The sequence below is a fragment of the Dreissena polymorpha genome, chromosome 9 (assembly GCF_020536995.1).
Source record: "Dreissena polymorpha isolate Duluth1 chromosome 9, UMN_Dpol_1.0, whole genome shotgun sequence".
Classification (NCBI taxonomy): Eukaryota; Metazoa; Mollusca; class Bivalvia; order Myida; family Dreissenidae; genus Dreissena; species Dreissena polymorpha.
Window position 1 is genome coordinate 99,707,229 of NC_068363.1, and position 25,710 is coordinate 99,732,938.

General features: G+C 34.1%; 1 protein-coding gene across 1 annotated transcript; it reads left to right on the top strand.

Moving 5' to 3' along the window:
- Window positions 1-3,607: 3,607 nt before the first annotated feature.
- Window positions 3,608-8,406, top strand: LOC127844520 (uncharacterized). The gene is made up of 7 exons (XM_052374782.1): window positions 3,608-4,081; window positions 4,340-4,531; window positions 4,870-4,998; window positions 5,660-5,788; window positions 6,422-6,471; window positions 7,080-7,242; window positions 7,566-8,406. Exons 1-7 carry the CDS (start codon window positions 3,664-3,666, stop codon window positions 8,249-8,251), a joined length of 1,767 nt encoding a protein of 588 aa, XP_052230742.1. The 5' UTR covers window positions 3,608-3,663; the 3' UTR covers window positions 8,252-8,406.
- Window positions 8,407-25,710: the final 17,304 nt, after the last annotated feature.

The window sequence follows — 25,710 nt, forward strand, 5'->3', positions numbered from 1 at the left end:
CGAGTGTAAAGAAAACGAATTATTTCGAACCTTCCATTTGTAAACGTTGTAGCGACTATGGTATATAAACAGCATAATAGCCGTATCATATCTGTGATACTCGCTCTTTTCTTTCTCATTTTGCATATTTAATAAACTTTTCAAACATAAATTACAGAGTCACATCAGTGCATACACTATGTTTGACAATTCATTCGTTTGTTGGATATTGTTTGCTGTTTTAAACACATATTAGGTCATATCGCGGAGATTTAGTTAACTTTACCATGTGTTCAGTGGCGAACTCACGTATTCAAATGCTCTTACGACTATGTGCTCATACCCACTTTCGATCGGGAATCATCATGAAATTATTGCCGTACTTAACGAACAAACATGCCTAAGCTTATTGAATTAGAGATAATCAAAAGAGAGAAAGTATATGTTCATGCACATGGGATTGTGAAATCACGTCCGTACACATAGCATCATTAACTTAGGAAAGGAAACAACGAAATATAAAGTTTGGTATAATATACATGTGAAATTAAAGAGCATGGTGTAATTAAAGAGCATGTCAAGTTTTGAATTTATATGCTGAAGCGTAATGTTATAACCCACAAACGTTTTACTGTAACAGACAGTTTTTTAAGATAAGTGGTAAAGAAAATACACGTTGAATACCTTTTTAAAGTTATTTCTTGTTATATTTGATCGAGAATGTAACCCGCCTCTCAGTTCCCCACGGAAACTACTTCCCCGTACCCCCGATTTTTTTTTTGGTACCCTACATTTTTCGTACCCAATTTTTTTCGTACCGAATTTTTTTTCGTACCCAAATTTGTGTTCGTAACCAAATTTTTTTTTCGTACCCAATTTGTTTCCTACCCAAATTGTTTTCGTAACCAAATCTTTTTACGTACTTAATTTTTTTGGGCATAATTTTCGTACCCAAAATTTTCGTACCCATTTTTTTCCTACCCAAAATTTTCGTACCCACATACACAATTGTGGTGATGTAGATAAACTTAAATAGATGCTTTTATATCAATCCTCTTCAAAAGCATCGTCACCATAGTACTGTCAGTACTTTGATTTAATGAATGGGTTGAGCGGTACATACGACCTTGGTATTTCAAAGTCGTTTCGTGTCAAATTGGGTTACATTATGTTGTGAGAAGTCGTGCAACGACACACTAAATATGTTTTAATACACTCTTAGAATATCGCTTTCACAACAACTCCAACATCAAGTGCCACATATATCATATTTTGTATTTGTTCACTGAAATACGTTTTAAATATGTTCAAGATTCAGATTTATGTTTATGACGCCAGAACTACATTTCCTATTTCTTTATTGTTTTGAAGATTTTTGAAGATTTTTTATCAAATGGAACACACAGAGCCATTAACATCAACATGGTAAATCATTAAGAAATACAACGATAGGAGCTTTGAAGAAAATATTACTAACAATACCGGCATATTTAGAAGTAGACAGTAGAAAAACTGCTGTTAAATTTGGTACATACTCGCTTTTTCACGTCTAAGCTGTTATAAATAACCACAGTATACCTATTGTTTTAATAATGTGAGCATAACATAAACAGTACTTCTCATGAAATAAATGTCACACAGAAATTAAAACAATATCGGATGTTAAACAATAAAGTTATAAAATTAACAACGATCATTCATATCGAGTTTGATAAATTTGCTTGATTCCATCATAGTCATTAAAAAGGTAATACCAACTATTATTATTATTATTATAATTATTATTATTATTAGTAGTAGTAGTAGAAGTAGTATTAGTATTCATATTCATATTATTATTATTATTATTATTATTATTATTATTATTATTATTATTATTATAATTTTTATGTTTCATATTAATCTTGCTATTGTTATTGTCTTTGTTGTTGTTGTTATCAAAATTGTAGCCATAAAACCAACTATGATAGTAATTTGCGTATATAAGTCAAACACAATTGTTTAAATCGCCGGTAATGAAATAAATCTGGGTTAATGTAAGATATATCTGACAGCGTTTAGTCGACAGCGAAATATACAACGACTGCACGAGTGTAACTTACATAAGGCGCGGTGTCAGATAATAGATCTTATGTGGGTATTTAACGATATTAAAGATGTAGAACTGTCATAAATCGAATGTCCCATTATTGAAGTGTATTGGTAAGCTAAAACGCAGTTGTATTGACAGATTTGAAAGTTATTAATTTAAATTTATAGACGGAGTAAGTTATTTGACGTGCTGTTTTTATTAAAAGGCGGTTATACAAGGGTACGTGAAACTTTATGAACAACTTACGGAATGTTGCTATGCGATTATGTAAAACCTAACTGATACTAAGTATAACACTGTAAACTATGGCGATGGAAGGTGAAGGGGTATCAAATATAGGCCTGTGTTATTCGATCAACGAAACACGTACATCAACAAAGACTTATGAGTTATTCTATGTGTTCTGTATGTTTACATGTTAACATAGTCTAATCAATATTCATCTATTATTTGTTTAATTTTGTTGTTCTAGTATGTTAATGTTTACACTGTGAACAAAGTTAAATAGATATCATTATCGTACAATTTTCTTGATTTTCTGATAAAAATTTACAATGTTTCATCGATTGTTACAGTCGCTTCTAGAATGTCACAATCCAACGTGAGACATGTATTGTAATGTAGGTAGACATTTGCTAAAATAGATTGACAAAACATGTAAGGTGCTTATATAAACGTTATATTTTTAATTGCAAACAACGGATCATTGGCGATACTGAATCCAGATTATTAAATAACATTGTTTAACAATTATTGTCTTGTATTTAATTAAAATCAATAGTTTAACAATTGGAAACAATAACTCTTGCTTGCTTCAGAATATAAGTAACAAATAAGGTTAACGATTTAGTCTGTAGATATATGAAGTACAAATCGAACAAAATTATCAAAAATCATAACATTTTATTTAATTTTGTAGAAACCTGACATACAATTTTATGCTTGAAGCTAATTAGATTTTCAGAAACCTTTCTCATAAGGTACCAAATTATTATAATTGCGTAATACCAATCTTATGAATCTTTAATACAGCAGTGTCATATTAGACATTTCAATTTGCTGGAAAACAGTTTACAATGAGCTGACAAAACATCGAAAGGTGACAAATAAGTGAACTGTATAATACTTGATGAATATGTATATTTACAAAAATTTATTATCAGTATATATGTATCATTTGTAAACTATCATTCATATAAATCCCCAATGTTTATCGACCATGCAACTTTTTTTTCTTTGTATCGTCATTAACTATTTAGTGTGTAAATACTGTATGCACACATTTTCCATATGTGCATTAGGCCTTTTGGATGTCTTGTTTAGTGCAACCTGAACATTTTAACAAATAATGAAATCGATTCACCGTAAACCGTTGAACAAACGTTTAAAAACCGTGGCTTCACATTATTGTCAACTGTTTAATTACGGAATATATTATTCAGTAAGATAACTGCTTTCATTTCAGTTAATATTTTATTATTTTTTATACCTTAGATGCTCCTATCAGTGCAACAAGACAATATAGGGACATTTGAATCTCGTCTCTTCTTGATCATATACCACTGTCGGACACCTAAAAAAACTGAACAATAATGAAAATAAAAGAATGTGTACTGTTGGCACTGTGTGCGATTGTCAACTGCGTGAATGGCCTCCCGGCGAACACATATAGAACAGAAAAAGGTTTGATATGCTACCTATGCCCACCAGGAAAGTTCTTTGTAAGAGACTGTTCGCTGGACTATGAAATAGCGATTTGCAGCCTGTGTCCGAATGGATATTACATAGCAATATCTAGTGTGGCCGAAAGGTGCCAGCCTTGTTCTTCCGTATGTCCGAATACGAATTATGAATCACCTGATGATCAACCGGAAATTATCACTGTCAACTGCACGAGTGCGACAGACATACAATGTGAGTGCAAGCCGGGATTTTGGCGAGAGAGTGGGTTACATGGCATGTGTCGAAGGGCAAAGTTGTGTGAAGAAGGGCGCGGGGTAAAAGCATTAGGTAAATATTATTCTGTTAATTAGTATGTTATATTTTTATTCACAATAAAATGAAGTTAAAGCACAGTGTTTTCAAAATAGCACAAGTATTTAAATGCGGTATGAAGACACTTCATCTGTCAATAAAAGGGTTATCAAGGGGTTTGTTTGCTTCTGTGTTTCTTTTCTGCTTGTTTTTCGTCGTTTGCTTTTCATTAAAGTCCTTTCTTTATGACGAAGCATTAAGCATGCGTGATGTTATATAACATATATTTTTCAGCCACGGGGAACTCTGACACCGTCTGCGAACATTGTGAGCCCGGTCAGACGTTTTCAAATATGTCGTCTGCAAACGAAAAATGCCGGCCTTGTACAAAATGTGACGCTCTGATGTACGTCGGACGTGTATGTCTACCTAACAGAGACACAGAGTGTATTCTTCTTTCGACGATTATTACAACAAAAACTACAAGTGTGTATACATTTAACTTCAACTTTCCAATTTAGATGTTTATTGTCTCTGCATAATCTCGTTCAAGTTTTATTTAACCAATGTCCGCAGGTAAGCTAAATCTTTAGCGTATATTCAAATCACCGATCATTTGAAGTATGTATGTGCAATCATGTTCTTTCGAATGAGGGTATAACTTTTTTAAAATATAAAATGTCAAACGTCCGAATTCAAAGGCAATTAAAAATAATAACGAGATGGATTATGTCAACATTTTACCATTTTCAAACGAAATAAAGAAATGTTGTATAATTCGGGCACATACATTGATTACATAATTTTATATTCTTGAATCACAGCTTCACTAAAAACACATGGAGCCCAAAAGACGTTACATCTCGGCATAGGATTAGGTTTTGGCACATTTGTCTTTGCTGGAATAGTAATTGTCGGAGTGTGGTGTCGTGTAAGGAGGAAACGTAAGCATGGTGAGTTATATTTGCTATTATTAAAGTACGAATATATAGTCACTCGTTTTAAAATCCGTTGTGATGCATATATTATTATATGATATTTATGAAATTGGTTATTTGACGTAAGCACGCGCTTTTTTTTGCTCTTCTTATCGTGTCTATACGACTAAAATGATTATCATCATATTCTTTACTGTTTATTGAGAAGTATAATCCAGAAAATAAATCATATGAAACTTAACTATTCCTTAAAAGCATAGATTGTAAAAATCATACAAGGCACTTCCTGGTCAATAACGGCATACTGTAACATAAATGTATACATATTATATAGGACCTTCGAAGTCATTGTATAATCGCTTAAAATAAAAAAAAGCTTTTATGTAAAGGACAAACGTGGACGAAGTAAACACATGAAGACCAATGACGTATATTAGTATATAAGCTTATATTTATAATACGACATTAATATATTAGTGAAAAGATAATTAAATTTAATGTCTTTGTTTTCAACACGGATTAAACTAAGTTGTAACAGTTAACGTTTGACAATTTACACGGTCTTAATAAATTGCAGTAAGTTTTCATAGCAAACATTTTTGTATTGGGCTGAATGATGGGCACTTACGTCATATACAACACTGTTTCATTTCTATACGTAACATTGTTTTTCCAGCTTATAGGAGCTCGTCAAAGGATCAGCTTAGCTCATCAAAACGCACACATAGCAGCGAATCAGATTTGGATTCAACGTCCAAAGATGATGGATTCAATGAAAACTTATCTAAATCGTCTGCTTTGAGAGGTAGTCACAATATTCCTACCAACCTTTCATATCAGTTGGTATAAGTTTTTTTCACAAACACAAAAAAAAATTCTTTTTCTGTGAACATGAGTTAATCAAGTTATTGTATTACTGTTTAATTTGAGTTACAATGCTATGACGTTAAATTTTATTTACACTTAAATGTATTATGAATATTGCTGGGCCAAGTGTGAGGTTGAGCGCTCTATAACCAGGTTTAAACCCCCAATGCTTTGCATTGACCGTTCCAAGGCGGTGACCCCAGCTTTATTCATATTTTGTGTTTATGTTGGTTTGTATTGTGCTGTATTTTGCTGTTTTGTACTGTTTGGGCAATCGGTCACTTGCTTTAAATAAAGGACCAACTAATTGTTTTTAATGAAAATTCAATACTGCTCCAGCAGCTGGAGTTTCACTTCTTTATATTGGTAATTATTTTAATGGCATGGCTTAATATAAGGTAAGGAAATTAAGTATTGGCTTGTGTGACTTACTCCAAGGCAGTTACCTGATATGTAATGTCTTTGCCTGCGTTCTATATGTTATTAACACAATTTCTCATATGAATGAATATTTGAAATCTTTGATGTAGCAAGGTGTGAATCAATGTAGCATCTTCTTCTTATGCTTCAGAGAGTGACCATTGTATCTCAGGACCATCCGGTGACCGTGGCATTTTGAAGGTAAAAGATATATATGTATTATTTCAGTTTGAACACTTTTGGGTGATTGGAAAACACGTTTTCTGTCAAACAATTCAATCCATGCTGCTTCAAAGATTTACAAAACTACTTTAGCTATTAAACTATTCTCATTTAAACTCATTATTATGTGTGTTATGTAGATCTTGTGATATTGTATTGCCAGAAATATTAATTCTTTATGCTTTGAAATGGTTGAATTATATATTATAATTATTCTCATTTAGATAGAAAACTATTGATAATGACTGCTGTTAACTCTTTGTAACAATTTTTCAGTACGAATAGTATAAGGCGAATTTCATTTGTTGTACCATGTCGAACCATATGTGTAAAGTTTTAATCTAGCACATGAACACATTTGTTTAGGAAAGAAAATTTAAAAAAAACGTTTCATACAACATATGTGTGTAAATAAAGCAAAGAACTGCGTTTAAAATACGCCATTGAAAGGAATGCTACACTACACGAAAGTCAAATGGTTACATTTACTTTTACTAAATGGAGATATTGCCGAATTCGAGAAAGACATATTTTGCTTTTTTAGTGTAAAGGTAATAAGGTAAGTCTATTTGTCTTGTTTATTTCAGAAGGAGAAAGACAATACATTATCTCAGTGTATGATGGATATCTACCGTGATAAGATGTTATCAGTAGGAGCCATTGTCAGATCTAACGAGGTGGTTGGTACCGGATTTAGAGTGGAAAAACAATGCATAGTAACCGCTCTGCATGTTGTTATGGAAATTATAGGTAAATGCGCAATGAGTCGTTTCATGCTTTATCTGTGTGTTGCAAAAATACATGGAGGTTATAATGTGCTAGCTGCCTTTAGATTACTCAGTGGCATCACTTGACTGCACACTATTTATGCAACGCAAGCATAGAATATGAATTTTATTAATTCGTTTATACTTTATTATATATTAGATTAAACATATAGCTGATTAATATGGTATATATAGTATTCTTGTATGCTATTAATGTGTGTCGTTTTACAGTTTACACAAGAACTTAAGTTTTGTATATACAATTGCACATGATAGCCAACATTATAGTGTGTGTGCCTTTTACAGACCCAAGGAAATGTGGAGAACACAACTTTTCCAAATTAAAAGAAGCGTCTATTGTGTTTAGTGATAATCCGTTCGATCCATCGGCCAGGCACTACAACTTCAGCGCAGAGAGTTTTTATTTCTATGAAGATCTGGATGTTGCTATTCTAGAAATACCTCACCCCGATGGAATGTTGCCCAAAAAGCTCACACTTAGAAAAGAGCCAGTCGATCTTGTCGACACTGTTTCATTGATTGGGTATGGTCACCCAGGAAATTCAAATAAGCATTTTGAGAACAGTTGCCAAATTTTATACAGCAATTCACACGAAATTAATTATGTACACACTGTTTTCCGCAAAAACATTGACAAATTCCGGACAGGCTTGCTGCCGGGATATGATAGCTCGATGGTGGAAAGAGGTTATCAGGGCCACGATTCTCCACATTTAATACTGATGCATTGCTTTATGGAACACGGCGCATCAGGTTCACCTATTCTGGCCTGCGTCAATCCATCAGAAGGAATCGTAGAAGTTGTTGGGGTGCTTACTCGTGGCTTTCCTGAATTTAATTTTTGTTTGGACAAAAGGCATAAATACTATCTACCTGATAATTGTAGATTTGAAGCTGGCCCCCGCATGACATCTATATATGAACGTATGACTAGCCAATCGAACGAAATTATGGCGGATTTGTTTGGTTAAAGTAAATTATATGAATTTCATTAATATTAATAATGAACTACATACAATTCACAATGCTGATATAAATTGTCGTTTGCATAAGTGAATTATTTTGATTTAGAAGGTAAAACTTGCTTTTGTATAGCTATGATATCAGTAAACTTTGAAAAAATGTCAAGTCGTATTATAATAATACAAATATATTTTACTGATTTTTCTAAAATCTCCGGGCTCCGTCTTCTATAAAATATGGCTTAATTCTGAAACTCATCTCAGTAATGTTGAAACTCAGTTTAACTCTTGCTCTACCTCACTTCAACGCTTTCTCTATTTCTCTTTTTCCTTTTAGGTATAATTACACGCGCTTTGGGGTGCACAAAACTCAAATCTAAAAGGCGCTGTTGTATTAAGCACATTAAGAAAAAAATAATTACGCCCACCCACATTATTTATGAGTGATTTATACATTATACCAAACGTCGGATTAAAAATGAGACAGACAATTGCTAGCTTGAGAATGTTATTCTCCAAACATTCCAAACATGTACTAAACGGTTTTAGACTACACATAATTATAAGAAATGTTTAATTCAAAAGCTATAAATCTAAAATTGGACATGATTTGCAATTTGTTAATGTCCAAACATACACAAAATGGCAAAGTCCACCAGAGTATACACTATCTTAATTATTATAAAAAAATAACTTCCAGATGTTTTAATTCTTTACACATTTCTTGTTTAATAAATATCGGTAATTAAACTAAAACTGTTCATATTACTATAATAAAACATTCTAAATAATGCAAAAGTTGCTGTAAAAACAGTTGTGACCTTGACCTCGAGATGACGTACGCGACCCATACAATCATCACATTAAGCAAAACCTTCATGTATATTCTATTCCCCAAAAGGGAAGAGGGTATATCGAGCGGACATACAAAACTGACACAAAAACGGATACTTAAATTGCATCATGGGATAAAAATAAGAGCCAATGTGCACTCTCCAAAGATAAATAAGTACATGAACTATACCTTCTGCATACATTGTATTTTCTAAGTCTGCCTAAACCTAGTTCTTCAAGAGTTTAAGGAACATAAATACTCAAAATCAACGACTATTTCGCAAAATATTTCGTAAAAAAAAGTTCACACATACAAATATGTGTTCCTTATAGCAATATCCCAAATTTCAACTTTTGATGTGGTCTGGTAACATAGATTTTACGCGATACAAATGACTGGACCATTTGGCCAATATTAACGAAAATAACTCTAAGGATTTGTTAGATATGCAGCGGCCTCGACATTGTCCCTTTGGCCATCAAGTTTCACCAAGGCTTAAAATCAGCGTGACTTAAACTTTTGAAACGTCATCAGATTAATTTCCATTTGTATGACTGGCTTATTCCTTCATTCCGTCTGCAGTTGTCACTTTGAGCTAAACCTTTTTTCCATGTTTCTTAAAGCATCTAAAAGAATAAAGAAGATGAGAGGTTAAGAGGACACGTATATATTACGATCAGACGGATGAATAACATTTATATAAATCCCCTCCCGTTTCAATATGTGGGATAAACAGTATATCATACGTAAAAGTACTAAATAATTAAACGAGCGCGCATATATCTTTATCGGGTCGACAAGCATTTACACCCAGTATCAGGCCCGTAGCCAGAGTTTTGAAAATGGGGTGCGAATTTTTCCATCCACAATTGTTATTGAGCAACGAAGTGGCGAAGCGGTAGGTGGGGGAGGGGTTGTTCCCTTCCTGCAATCGGGGGTTTGAAGGTCCTCCCTCTAGACAATTTTGAAAATGAAAAGTAAAATCCTTCATTTTGGTGGCTTTTTATCTGAATTCAGAGACTAAAGTTATAGAGCATTTTTATATGAAAATTCACATTCATTGACTATACTCAGTGACTGATCGACATGAATATGATATAACATACATGTATTCCCTACTGCCGTTTTTCAATAACCACCTTGTTTTTATCAGTCACGGAAATACATTATTTTATACCCGAAGCTAGTATGCGGGCACACTTTGTTTACATATGCAACAACACATTTATAGAATATACAATCAACAATAAGAACGGTATACAAAATCTTTATTTATTGGAATCTTGATAACATTGGTGTATTTTACCATTTCGAAATTCTACCATTCCTAAATCAAGCAAATTAAAAGGAAAAGTTTGACTTTTTTCAAAACAACTGCTTGTCTGCTACTATGGATACAACACGAGGCCTAGCATTTCTCAAACGTGCTAATGATGTTTTGTACAAAAAACACTGATTTACAAAACTGGGTCTTCTCTAATCTACTTCAATACTATACAGAAATAAAAATGTTAATACTGGTTACTTATTTTTTGAAATTATTTTTAACAAATAAGATATCATTTTCCAAACGAATTTCAGAATACACATATTAAGGCTTCATAAAAACCCTTTAACCACAAACTACTGGACCTATCGCCCCAAAGCCCTAACAAATGTATAAAGGACGTTGAAGAAAAAATATGGACTTATTTCCCGTATGTTCAAGATCTGTCACAGTTAATGAACAAGTTAACGTCCACCTGATCATATATGTTATAACGTTTAAAATTCATTATAACAACTATTTCAGAGTATGGCATATTTTCTAATGTCAAGTTTGACATAATTAAAACATTGCGGGCAGTTCTGTATGTGGAGCATAACAGATGCCATAGGGTGTTGGTAAACTACAAAAAAGCTACATTGCTTTGTAGAAATGATTTGTTTTCTTGCCATACAACAACAAAACATTATCTTGTCTTGAGCGTAGCTGATATTTTTTGTCTGAAAACCCTTAAGGTGATCCGAAAATGGTTGTACGGGGATATCACAAAAAGGCAACGCAGTCTGTCGAAAATGCTGTGTACAATGTGCAATTGTTAAAAATCGTGGTATAATGCAAAATTATTAACCAGTGACTCATAAGTCTTCGGAAAAGTCCAAGGGTGACTTTTGATTTCCGTCATTTTCGGAAGCTGGCATAACATTCCGTTAATAATAATCTAAAATGTTCTCTCTTTCCTGTCGGTAGCATATTGAATTCAACATTATTGTTACGCTTAAATACGAAGACTCACTGGATTCCGGAAAAAAGATAAATAATCGTTTTGGCGTCGAATAAAGTAGGGTGCATCTTATAGTTCAAATATGTTTTACTCGTCAAAAAACATTGGGTGCGAATGACTTTTGATTTCCGTCATTTTCGGAAGCTGGCATAACATTCCGTTAATAATTATCTAAAATGTTCTCTCTTTCCTGTCGGTAGCATATTGAATTCAACATTATTGTTACGCTTAAATACGAAGACTGACTGAAGATCTTAATAACCCGCCTTGTAAATACAGAACATCACTATATAACATGACAGTGTCATAAAACGTGTAATAATATTATTGAAGCAAAATTGCTAAGCATTGGCTACGACATAGTTTTTGGCCTTGGGCGATGCCCCAAGGCCATAGTACTGATACCGATTTCTGAGACGAGCTGACTTGGCTGGCTGCCAAAACCAAATTTGTATAACTCCGATTTACCACTTAATAAGTGCGTGCGCAATAAAAGTAGTTCTTTGCATATCTCAATAACCCTGCTTGTAAATACTGATCATCACTATATAACATGACAGTGTCATACAAAGTGTAAAAAATATTATTGAATCAAAATTGTTAAGCATTGGCTACGATTTTTATTGTTTACATATTCATGCGAGAATAAGTTCCTCACTGTACGGTCTCAAACTACCGTTTCGCGGAGTTTGTCAAAACAAGAGCAACTTGTTTGCCATTAATAATGGATTTACTTTGAACTTTAATATATTTAAAAACAAATATTATTCAAACAAAATTGTTAAGCATTGGCTACGACATAGTTTTTATTGTTTACATATTCATGCGAGGATAAGTTGCTCACTTGACGGTCTCTAACTACCGTTTCGCGGACTTTGTCAAAACAATAACAACTTGTTTGCCATTAACGTTGAACTATAATCTAAACCAATGAAAATAAGTCAGTGGAACTTTAATTTTCCGTATTTTCACTTGATTTTTACATGGTTTAAATTAACCTCAGCTTTAATAACAATGAATACAGTAGGGCACAGGCGACAGTGACAATTTTCGGATAAACTTCCTGGTTTTTGTCAAAGGTAAATTAAAATAAGTTTTTCATTTGTTTTTCTCATTAAACAAAATCAAAGTTGGTCTTAAAGGATCGAATTTCATGTTTAATGAATCTATTACACCAATCATGATGTTTGTATGAGCCGTTTTGGCGATAATAACGACGATTTTAGACGCTGTTTATGTGTCTGTTTGCCTAGGTAGTTGTCAAAATCTTAAACACTTCTCAATTTATCATTTGTTGTTGAACTTTTCTATAATGACAATATTAACATTTCGTTGAACAATTTACGGGCATATATTCCCTTAGACGTATTCTACTTTCATTGTATGTACTTAAAATTATTGTATTACATTTAACAGACTGTGAACTGAGCAAGGTTGTATTAAAAACTAATATCAAATTTATGTTGCAAATCTTTGTGCAATCTCACAATGACAGGTTAGCGATGACAATTCCATGCGAAATGATAGCATTAATGCATATATCAGGAAAATGTTTAATTACAATGTATATTTGATAATTTTTATTGGTACATATTTAAATGTTTCTATTTTTGTCAAAATTTATAGTTTTGGATGTCAATATTAATGGTTGTGTTCATGATCAAGTTTAACATGAAAGCAATGATGATCTAAGATTCATAACAACAAATAAAGAAAGTAGAGAAAAAAAAATCTTTCTCATAAAGAACGACCAACTACACAAATATGTGGTAATGGTTTTGAAACTCATATTTTCAATGAATTGTCAGACATGACCAAGACGTTGCAGCTTAAGAAAACTGATTAAATGTTCTCAGTAAATATGTTTCTGGACTATCGGAATATCGTTAAGATTGTATTGAGATTCAATACTCTAGCAGACCTTTGTTTTCATTGTCATATATTATTTTCAACTATAACACAATCATACATAAATATTTTGCTATATTTTATTTATTCAGGGGCAGAACCCACTACCTGGTAGTTTCAATGATGAACTATCATGATAGAGGGCTAAAAGATGGATGTGCCAAATCCACCTCATGAAAAACAGATTGGGCAAAAGAGGAGTGCGAACACTAAATGATGTTCTGCCAAATAGCAGGTTTGATATGATTTACACCTTGCATTGTTTACACTGCACCTTCATGTATACCATGTGACTTTAAGATCTGTGTTGGGAGAATAAGGCGCGACCCAGATAACATTTTTAAGGATGTCTTTTTAAATTATTTCACCATTTGTAATGGGATAAAGTCGAGAGCTCGCTCATTCGTGAGAGTTTTCTATAGATATTATGATTTTGTTTAACAAATAAGTAATTTTCAGTAAAGTGCAATCGCGCGTTTGTAATAAGTCCCAACACTGATCCGACATTTTTCTAACCGTTCAAGCGCGTCATTGCACATTTCTGAAAAAATACTGATTTGTTTAAAAAAAAATCATGATACCTATAGAAAACTCTCACGAATCAGCCGGCTCTCGACTTTATCCCATTTAAAATAATGAAATATTTAAAAAGAAATCCGTGAAAATATTAACTGGGGTGCGCTTTATTCTCCCAACACAGATGGTTTACCATTATGGTGTTAAGTATGGATACTATTTTTTAATACTAAACATTGACAATATACTATTCACTATGCAAATCTTGAGGGTTCAGATTGTATAATGTACCAAGCAATTTTATTTTTTTCGTCTTGATTATATAATTTTAAAAATATTTCTTGTGTTTTTTTCACATAGAGTAAGTTAAACAAGCATTAAGGCAAAACTAAAACATGACATGGTTTTCAATTTCAATAAATTGTTGACAAGCCTATGGTATCTACTGGTGATATGTATTTTTTATGTGTTTGTTTAAGGTTTCTAATCAGTCATTTTTATTTTAATTAATGCAGATGTGAATACAAGTGAATTTGGCAAATCCTGATTCAACCTGAGCTTACCAAGTTTACTGACAGTTTGGACTCTGTGTGGATGATAATATGGACAATATATTGTGTTCATGTTGTGTTGTGATTGACATTTTTTAACAGATAAGATTTTTTAATCCAGACTTAACAGGTGATTTTTCTTCGAAGAATAAATGCCATACATTTTTAATTATGTGCATGAATTTGAGTACAAAATATCAACAATGTGTATCTTGTGTTGTTTTTTCCGATCAGTCTGTCATCCATGGCAATTATATTAAGTATGAGAAGGGAATATTTTTTTTACATTTTTGTTGTTTCTGCACACCATGTCAGATACATGAAAATATATTGTATGCCCCCAACGGGCGGCATATAGTTTTCGCACTGTCCGTCTGTCAGTCTGTCTGTCCTCCGTAACACTTTTCGTGTTCACTCTCTAATTCAAGTAGTTCTAATCCGATCTTCAAACTTGGTCAGAAGTTGCATCCGGATAATGTCTAGGTCAAGACAAACATGGGTCATGCCGGGCAAAAAACTATGGCATAGAGTCACTTAGTGCGTTTCAAACATTCAGCATGGTGTCCGCTCTCTAATTCAAGTAGTTTTCATCCGATCTTTCCCAAACTTTATCAGAAGTTGTATCTACATAATGTCTACGCTCAGTGTGAACATGGGGCATGCCGAGAAAAAAAACTGGTTCACTGGGTCACTGAGTGCGATTTAATCATAATCTCGTTCCCAGCCACATATCTTCACCGCTTATGTAGGATGGCCATGACTTAATGATCGACTATCCATTGTGACTTTTTGAAAAATGCAGCTGCAGCCTTGATTTTTATAAACCTGTTTATAATAATGCATACACATACTAAATCAATAAAAAAAACTTCCGGCGTTAGCAAACCGGGATGGACCGGGGCTCTACCGGCAAAAGTGAGACTTTGGGCTGAAGTGGACTTTCTTTTGTATACACATTACAAAGGAAGTGTTTGTGTTTTCCTGATCTGTTAATTATGTAAAAGAAAGCTATTTTAGGCTATTGATAGTAATTTATTTGACGCCAACAATAACAGTTTTTTGCGGCCATGTTGTTGTTGTTGTTGTATAGCTTCACCGCCTATGTAGACAAACCTTTACCAGATCTGTAGAGTTGAACAAAATGTTATCGTTCCCACAACCAGTATCGTGTTGTCCTCGACTGTCTATGTACACTGTAGTATATACACAACTATTGTCTTGTCTTACAGTCTCTGAGCTTCTGCACTCAACCGCTAGGGCCAATCCGTATAAATTCGGACAAAGGGAGAAATTCGGACAAAATATCGTAAATGCATTTTACGTCACACTAAACCTAGCCCAGGCCTTCAGCGCCTACAGCGCTTTGATAACATATCCTGATCTATTTTGTTTTTATTTTTAGATTGTTAATATAACTGGCCTTTAAGTATATAAATGCATCGAGTTTTACATAAGTCGTCGCTTCATCAGCGCAATCGCGACCTCTCTTTAAATGTCTTAAATTTCAGCTCGCGTGTTATTAAGACCCTCTTTTTAAATGTGTAACATTTAAGCCGGCGTGTTATTAAGGTCCTCTCTTTAACTGAGTTACATTCCAGCTCGCTAGTTATTAAGACCCTCTCTTTAAATGATTTACATTGCAGCCAGCATGTTATTAAGGTCCTCTGTTTAACTGAATTACATTCCAGCTCGCGTGTTATTCGGGTCCTCTCTTTAAATGTCTTACATTCCAGCTCGCGTGTTATTAAAACTTTCTCTTTAAATGCGTTACATTCCAGCTCGCGTGTTATTAAGGTCCTCTCTCTAAATGCCTCACATTTAAGCTCGCGTGTTATTTAGACCCCCTCTTTAAATGAGTTACACTCCAGCCCGCATGTTATTATGACCCCCTCTTTCTATGAGTTAAACTCCCGCCCTCGTATTATTAAGACCCCTCTTTAAATGAGTTACATTCCAGCTCGCGTGTTATTAAGACCCTCTCTTAAAATGAGTTACATTCAAGCTCGCGTGTTATTAGAGTCCTCTCTCAAAATGCGTTACATTCCAGCTGGTGTGTTATTAAGATCCTCTCTCTAAATGCCTCACATTAAAGCTCGCGTGTTATTAAGGTAAGTACGTGACCAGCCTATCTGAAGATAGTCAGTTAAACTAAAAAACTCGTTTACTAATTCGCAACTAGGATTATCTTTTGCCCAGAACTGTTTGAAAAGAAGATATTCAGCGCATGCAAAACTCATCATACAAACATGTAAGTTAAATAGTAGTATCTCAATATGTTTCAAGCAATATCAGGTCACATACCATTACTGATTTATTTGATAAGATAATACCGTCTACTTGACCAATATATTCAGCATACATGTTATCACTTGTAATCAATGATTAATAACACTATAAATAATCATGTTAAATAGTTGTGTAGCCACTTAAACAGGTCTGTAAGAAGATCGTATAACAATTTTTTTATAGCTGATTCGCGCGTAATCAGTTTATATTTACTTTTTTATTTCATTTCAGATTTTATTGTTACGTACCTTTGGTTAGAGGTATATTTTTTATCACGCGGTGAACTGAAAAACTCTCAGATAACTACTTATGTAGTTATATATGCGTTTCATCTGTTTTAATAAAGACATAAGTCAAAATAAACGTTCAAAAACAATCACATTTGAATTGTTACATGCTTATTAACATCCACCAGCACATATTCCAAGCATATCACATCACATTTAAATTGTTACCTGCTTATAAACATTCACCATCACATATTGTAAGCATATCACATAATATTTAAATTGTTACCTGCTTACTAACATCCACCAGCACATATAGCAAGCATATCACATCATAATAGTATTGCTACCTGCTTATGAACACCCATCAGCACGTATATATCAAGCATATCACATAACTTCTAAATGATAACTGTGTGGTTAATGCACACCACCACACTTACCTTCCAGATAATGTCCCGCCTCAATGATTATTTACTGATCACCGATGGCACAGTTTTCAACGTAATCACATCTTTACAGAGTGTTTATCTTCTGATTTATATATCACCAGCACAGTAACAAACAAAACCTGAATACACAATAATCGCCATATACTGATTCACATTTCAACACCACAGTAACATAAAAAATCTAACCACACCAGAATGGTTGTCTACGGATTCTTATTTCACCAGCACAGTAACCAACCAAATCGTATGTCACAAGAATGATTATCTACGGACTCACTTTTCACCAGATAAGTAACCTATCAAATCGTATGGCACAAAAATGGTTACCTACGGATTCACATTTCCGGGCACAGTAACCAACCAAATCGTATACAAACAAAATGGTTATCTACGGATTCACATTTCACCAGCACAGTAACCAAATCGTATGACACAAGAATGGTTATTTACGGATTCACATTTCATCAGCACAGTAACCAACCAAATCGTATGACACAAGAATGGTTATCTACGGATTCACATTTCACCAGCACAGTAACCAACCAAATCGTATGACACAAGAAAGGTTATCTACGGATTCACATTTCACTACCACGGTGACATTCCAAATCGTGTGACACAAGAATGGTTTTCTACGGATTCACATTTCACCAGCACAGTAACAAACCAAATCTTATTGACACCAGAATGGTTATCTACTAATTCATATTTCTCCAGCGCTGTAATCAACCAAATCGTATGACACCAGAATGGTGAACAACAGATTCACATTTCACCAGCACAGCAACCAACCAAATCGTATGGCACCAGCATGGTTAACAACAGATTCACATTTCACCAGCACAGTAACCGACCAAATCGTGTTACACCAGAACGGTTAACAACAGATTCACATTTCACTAGCACAGTAACCGACAAAATCGTGTGACACCAGAATAGTTATCTGCGGATTCACATGTCACCAGTACAGTAACCAACTAAACCATGTTATACCAGAATGGTTATCTACAGATTCACATTTCACCAGCACAGTAAAAAAATAAAATCGTATTACACCAGAATGGTTATCTACAGATTCATATTTCACCAGCACAGTAACCAACCAAATCGTATGGCATCAGAATGGTTACCTACGGATTCACATTTCACCAGCACAGTAACTAACCAAATCGCATGACATCAGAATGGTTACCTACGGATTCACATTTCACAAGCACAGTAACCAATCAAATCATATGACATTAGAATGGCTTTCTATTGATTGGTCAGCAGATTATTTAGCACACTTATTTAATAATGCACGTTTCAACAGAAAAGTAATTAATAGATTGACCATCTAATTATCATCTCACCTAAATAACAAATAAGTGTCGTATTTCGTAGAACCATCTGTTCTATCCTAACACGTATTCGCATTAAACAATCGACATTGATTGTAATATAAAACACGCACCTTCATAAGCCTCATTCTGGGAAGACTGGGCTAAATGCTTTTGCGTAAAGTGTTTTATCCTGCCTCTGTTGCAAACATTGACCAAATAAAGCAGGGTCGAATAAATTTTCCTATCTCCGGTCAACAGGAAGTAGTGTATTCCTACGCACGCTGTGACGATTAACATATTCTAATATTTGACTTTTGAAATTTATTGGGACGCATCATGAATGTTATCTTTATATTATATAAATCATCCTTTTTTTCTTCTTAAAAATATATTACCGACCTTGCTTTCCGTACTTATCATTTTCAGTTACTTGATTACGCAATTTATGACTTATCTAGTGTGACGTCATTTCTCAGACGAAACAAACTATCTAGTGTCTTTCAGGATTGTATGGACACAATTTTGACATGGTTGTGTCAACAGTATTCTTTAAAAATATTTTTAAAGCATCGAACGAATCATAAACGTATTTCGGATTGTGTGTTTGTCATTCATAATTGTTAACTTCGATAGGAATAAAATAATTCGCTACGTCAGGATTACGATTTCGTAAATCGGGTTTTGGGTCAGAGTGGTTAGCATTCGAGATGAACGCTATAAAAAAGTGTGGTTTAAAAGACATTTCGATAATCACAGGTGGAAGTAACGTACCCTGGATAGTATAATATATATATATTTTTTTAGGAGCCCAATATATTAAAATAAAATATAAGATCATGTTTAATGAGAAAAAAATTGACAAAGAGCCATGAAAAAAAAATCCCCACCCTCTGATAATGGAAGCATAACTCCAATATCAGAGTGTGGGGATTTTTTTTGTATTGCTCTTTGTCAATTTTTTCTCATTAAACATGATTTTATATATTTATTTTAATATATTGGGCTCCTAAAAAAAAATAAAAAAATAATATATATATTATACTATCCAGGGTACGTTACTTCCACCTGTGTTCGATAATAACAGAAAATGGATTTCGACAAAAGGATGGAAGAACAGAATATGATTGTGTATATCGTTGTTAATGTATTGTTATAAGCAATGTATAAAAGTTGTCATTAAGGTAAATAAAATTTTGTTTTTGTTTTGTTGCTGCATTTTTTTTTCATTATTTACCAAGAAAAATATCACATTCTCGATTCGTTTTTTATTTCTTCTTTTCTTTTCAATAGGAAAGTATTAAAAGGAACAGTTTAAAGTGGAACTATTTTTTACGTGACACATTCGGTAGTTATTCGGTGTTCTGGAATGTTGTGTACACGTAGGAGGCTCGAAAAGAATAATTAAATTGTTATGTCAATTTAGTATTTGCCTTTGATATAATGTGTCAACAGCATGAAGCAGGATAAATAGAATACATGGTTGGTGCCGAGATGGAGAAAGTTTATCCGGTTCGGCCCTAAAAAAGCCTCACCGGATAAACTTTCTCCATCTCGGCACCAACCTTGTTTTCTCTCTATTACAGATTAATCTGTGCAGTCCGCACAGGTCAATCATGAGAGACGCCACTGTCCGCTTTTACGGAATTTTTCATTTGACTGAAGTGCGGACTGCAAAGGCTAACATGGGCTCCACTTTACGCACATGTATTTAGCCCAGTTTTCCCACAACGCGGCTCGTAAAATGCATGCATTGAATTTATGCTTATGTTGGTTTTATATATGGTCAGTTGACGGCCTCAATGCATTGCATGTATGCTTATGTTGGTGTTATTTAAGATCAGTTGACGGCCCTCCATGCATGGCATGTATGCTTATGTTGGTGTTATATAAGGTCAGTTGACGGCTCTCCATGCATTGCATATATGCTTATGTTGTTGTTATTTAAGGTCAGTTGACGGCTCTCCATGCATTGCATGTATGCTTATGTTGTTGTTATTTAAGATCAGTTGACGGCTCTCCATACATTGCATGTATGCTTATGTTGGTGTTATATAAGGTCAGTTGGCGGCTCTCCATAGATTGCATGTATGCTTATGTTGGTGTTATATAAGGTCAGTTGACGGCTCTCCATGCATTGCATGCTTGCTTATGTTGGTGTTATTTAATGTCAGTTGACGGCTCTTCATGCATTGCATGCTTGCTTATGTTGGTGTTATTTAATGTCAGTTGACCGCTCTGCATGCATCGCATGATTGCTTATGTTGGTGTTATTCAAGGTCAGTTGACGGCTCTCCATGCATTGCATGCTTGCTTATGTTGGTGTTATATTAGGTCAGTTGACAGCCCTCCAGAATGCAGTTGGAAGTTTAAAGGTCAATTTTAAAGAAAATCCAAAGTCATTATATTAAACCATATTTACATTGAAATATGATTAAACTATCGGGAAAATAACGTTTGCGTGTTGTGTTTCACCTGAAAAAGATGATTTTGTTGACTTTTATGATCGTAACTCGCAAAGCGTTGATTCGCTTATCTCCCCTGTTTTCCCCTGTTGTGTGACGTCAGAGCTGAACAAGCATTTTCTCGTCCGCTTAGAAGATAAGCGATAGATCAGAACTCGGGTTTTCTTTTTTCTGTTTATATTGATATTTTCGTGAAATTGTTTTCACAGTAATAGGGAAAATGGTTATCTGTGCGGCCTTTCGCTGTAAATCACGTTCTGGAAAAGATAATGTGATTCTTTTCCAGTTTCCGAAAGACAAAAAACTGGAAAAGATTTGGTGCACCGAAATCGGTCGTGCTAGCCATGTTTTCAAACACAAACTGTTTTCTCCAAATAAAAACAGCCGCGTATGTTTCTGCCTCGGCATCGATTCACAGAATCACGCCGCGTCTGTACACGCGGCGATTACCCGAGTAAAAATATTTACAAATATTTATTGTATACTTTAGCAAATGTTAAATAATTTTAAAATTGACGAAAATTAGAAACAGATACAGATAATACGCTGATATATTTACTTCTGCGCGATTGTGTTAACATTTCGTCAGCTTCTCTTCATACTTCATACAATTACCATCGGATGACAACTGTCAAAACAATGATACTTCCGTATATGGCCGATTTCCGTTTTTTACATTAAATTCTGGTAAATATTGAAGAAATAGTGCTCAAATTCCTAAACACAAACTTTCTCTATTTTTTTCCAAAGTATAAAACGAATTTCGGCATGTGTTTCTTTTTAAAGATTTGATGAAATTTCGATTAAAAGTTTTGTAGTGAATTTCAACTAAAGTACCGGAGTATCTCTCGAGTTATTTGCCATTGACAATTCCTTTGAATAAAATAAAAATCAAATACGCTGTATCGTTATCGTTACACTCTTTTAGTTCGTTCATTATTGAAAAATTACATTCAATTGCATACATTTGTATTGTACAGTATACTGATCGCACAAAAAATCATCGTATACAATTCAATGTTTGTATTCACATTGTCGAAATTATTTATACTTTGTTTGGTCTGTGTATGATGTATGTTGGATGGTTCTCATTTGTTATTAGAAATTATTTTGACAATAAATATCGTTATTTTAAACGTTTTAAGCAAGTCTCGTTTCCGAGATCATATACGGGAATTCACTGTGTGAGTTATTTCGATATTTTTACTGATCTATAAAAATCATTGTTTTGACAGACGGCACGTGCTTATCTAAAGTTTGTGTGTCGTAATACACATGATATTGGATGTTCAGGGCTTGAATTGGCAATAAAACAAAAACGCGGTCAACGGTTTTCGGTAGAACGTTTGTACTGACCAACATAATATTTGATATTGCACGTGCTTATCTTATATTTAGGGATAAAAAAACACTGGTCGAAGCCATTGTGTGCTTCTTTGTGCCATAAAACACAATCCCGCTGGCTATTTTCAGTAGCACGCTTGGTCAGAAACTTACAAGTAAGAGTAATAAATCACAGAGATTATGATCTGAGAACTGCATGGAGTCTGAAATGAAACAAATCAAAATGGTCGCAGCCTAATTTTTTTAATATACAATTCGACATGTAGACATATATGGTGAAATTATTAAAAATCAATTATGGGTTGGTCGTGGCTACAAACCACGGACTCTAGATGAGAATAGACACTCCGTGTACAAACTGCGAAAAAAATAAACAACACAAAATTATCACTAATCCATGTGCGGGAGCCTACAGCTAGGTGCGAGCACGGTTTCCTTCAAGCATCGGCGACTAAAATGCTAACAAAATCGAAATTTGGAAAATAAGACATATTCTGTTTTTATCTGCTAACAATCCCGAATGTTTATTTGACGCTTGAATTTGTAAACGGCGCGCTAACAGAAGACAATCAGAAGTGTGTTTCGGATTACAAATGTGTATTCTTATTGGGGAATTCAACAAAACATTTATGTTTGTAATATATTTGTAATGAATTAAATATAAATTTGTTAAAAAGCTTTACGTGTCGAAAAACTATTTTGATAATATAATGCGTGAAAAGAACGATTTCCAGGAGGATTACACCCGGTTGCTATCATCAGTAGATCTAACTGACTACGATTTTATCGTGGAGGAGTACACATAAGGATAAGTGTGGTAGGATACCAAAGCCATAACACTGCAATAAACCAATTAAATTATCGATTGATAGTGACGTGGCGTTTATTCAGAGGCAATCAAATTACCGCTAATGCTTGTAACACGCGCATTTTTCGCAAAAATTAGGATATTATGTTTTTCATTTTCTTCCATTAATAAGACGCTTCGGAAAAAAGTCGCGTCTTTACCCCCGAAAAATACGGTAGTGTGTTTTCTGTCCTCTGAAATTTTATTGAACTTTACATTTGCACTATGCATAAGTGGAAAAGATTACGAACTAGACCAAACATGCGCGATGAACAGTTAGAGCATCGATGACATTTAAATCGATGGGTGCAAATGATTAGAATTATTGTTATAAGTTAAATTATGTGTTACAATAATACGATTTCGTTCACTTGCATTTATTTACAAAAAAATACAATAATTTAGATATATGATGAACCATCTAATAACGAACATTTTAGGGCTTTTTCCAGCCCTTTTTGGGAAAAGGAGTCTTGTCTAATTGAGCTTTTATATATCGATAAAATGGCGTTTACTGTACATATATGGTCTAATTTCATGCAGTTCATCTTCATAATGATCATATTCGTAAGAAAATTCCATAATTTAACATAAACGTATTGATGTAATAGCAATGCAGTTGATCGTCTCGGCATAAAAAACGCTGTTAAAAAGAGCGGATGTACAGCTATGACGTCACAGCAAGGGAGGTAAGTCAGTCCAACTTTTAGAAAACGGCGCGTTATTGGAAGATTTACCTGGTGATTTATGGCATAAGGCGTAACGCTTAATTGTTGCAAATAGTATTATTCCGTATCTCAAACAATTATCTTTCATATTATAAAGTTTCCAAAAGAGTTAAAATTGACCTTTAAGTACAAAGCAGGCTTTGATCGATTCCCTGATGAAGAACATTTCAGCCATGGAGCAGCAAATGAGTAAAATCATATTACAAAACTGTGTATATACATTTTCGCCAATGTTTGCACCTATGTATATATCGCATAGTTTCATTTATTATTGAAAATTTATATGAAGGCAGCATCTGATTATTTTCTAATAGGTATGAGCACGTCAATTACCGTTGATAAATGGCTTTACTTTTCAAACACAAGTACACTACATGGAAGCTCTATAGAGTTTTAATTTATGTAAACATGGAGGTGAAACACCTTACGTTGCACACAAATGGGAATACGTGAAGTTGTTAATATATTGCCACAAGAATGGATATCGCCAAATTGCTATTTTGCTATGGGATACCATTTTAATTACCACGTTACTTACTACCACGTTGTTAGATGAGAGCGTCATAATCCTACGTTACAGCCCTAATGTTCGCGTTCATTGGCGGGATTTCACTTTTATTTCAGGCCACCTTCATCAGATCCTACATAACCCGCAGGCCGTGGCCTTCACCGCTCATGTGTCACATGACCTGACCAACATCGGTGCTAGTCAACCAGTGGTGTTTGATAACGTGGTCACCAACCCTGGTAACTTGTATGAAAAGATGACCGGACACTTCACGGCACCACAAAATGGTATGGTAACGAAGTACCTGATTTTTTGTCTAGCGATCAACCCGATAGACTTAAGACTTTTTTAATTATTAAATGGTACTTTTAAAAATATACATGTATTTGTTCATTGTATAGCTCATAGGTTATTGATTTCTACACATTCGAGCAACATTATTACCAGCTGCAACTTATAATGCGATTGTAACGTTCCTTGATTCCGTTATAGAGTATTACATGTAAAATGTTTTACATGCTCGAACATGGTTTTGGTTGCTTTAAAAACATTGCCACCAAGGGCAGGGCATGTTTCCTTATTTGGCTATATATGGCTATAGTAAAACCTTGTTAACACTCTAGAGGCCACATTTATTGTCCAATATTCATGAAATTTGGTCAGAAGATTGGTGTCAATGATATCTTGGATGAGATCGAAAATAATTATGTTTGCTTGCAAAAAATGGCTTCCAAGGGGCGGGGCATTTTTCCTTATATGGCTATAGTAAAATCTTGTTAACACTCTAGAGGCCACATTTACTGTCCGATCTTCATGAAACTTGGTCAGAAGATTTATCCAGATAATATCTTGGATGAGTTCAAAAATGATGCCGGTTGGTTGAAAAACATGGCTGCCAGGGGGCGGGGCATTTTTCCTCATATGGTTATAGTAAAACCTTGTTAACACTCTAGAGGCCACATTTATTGTCCAATATTCATGAAATTTGGTCAGAAGATTGGTGTCAATGAAAGCTTGGATGGGATCGAAAATAATTATGTTTGCTTGAAAAAAATGGTTTCCAAGAGGCGGGGCATTTTTCCTTATATGGCTATATTAAAATCTTGTTAACACTCTAGAGGCCACATTTACTGTCCGATCTTCATGAAACTTGGTCAGAAGATTCATCCCGATAATATCTTGGATGAGTTCAAAAATGATGCCGGTTGGTTGAAA

Excerpts from the sequence above, each read along its gene's own strand:
- LOC127844520 (XM_052374782.1), top strand. The coding sequence starts at position 3,664 with ATGAAAATAAAAGAATGTGTACTGTTGGCACTGTGTGCGATTGTCAAC. Across the intron at positions 4,532-4,869 it reads TATTACAACAAAAACTACAA|CTTCACTAAAAACACATGGA; the intron begins GTGTGTATACAT and ends CTTGAATCACAG. Across the intron at positions 4,999-5,659 it reads AAGGAGGAAACGTAAGCATG|CTTATAGGAGCTCGTCAAAG; the intron begins GTGAGTTATATT and ends TTGTTTTTCCAG.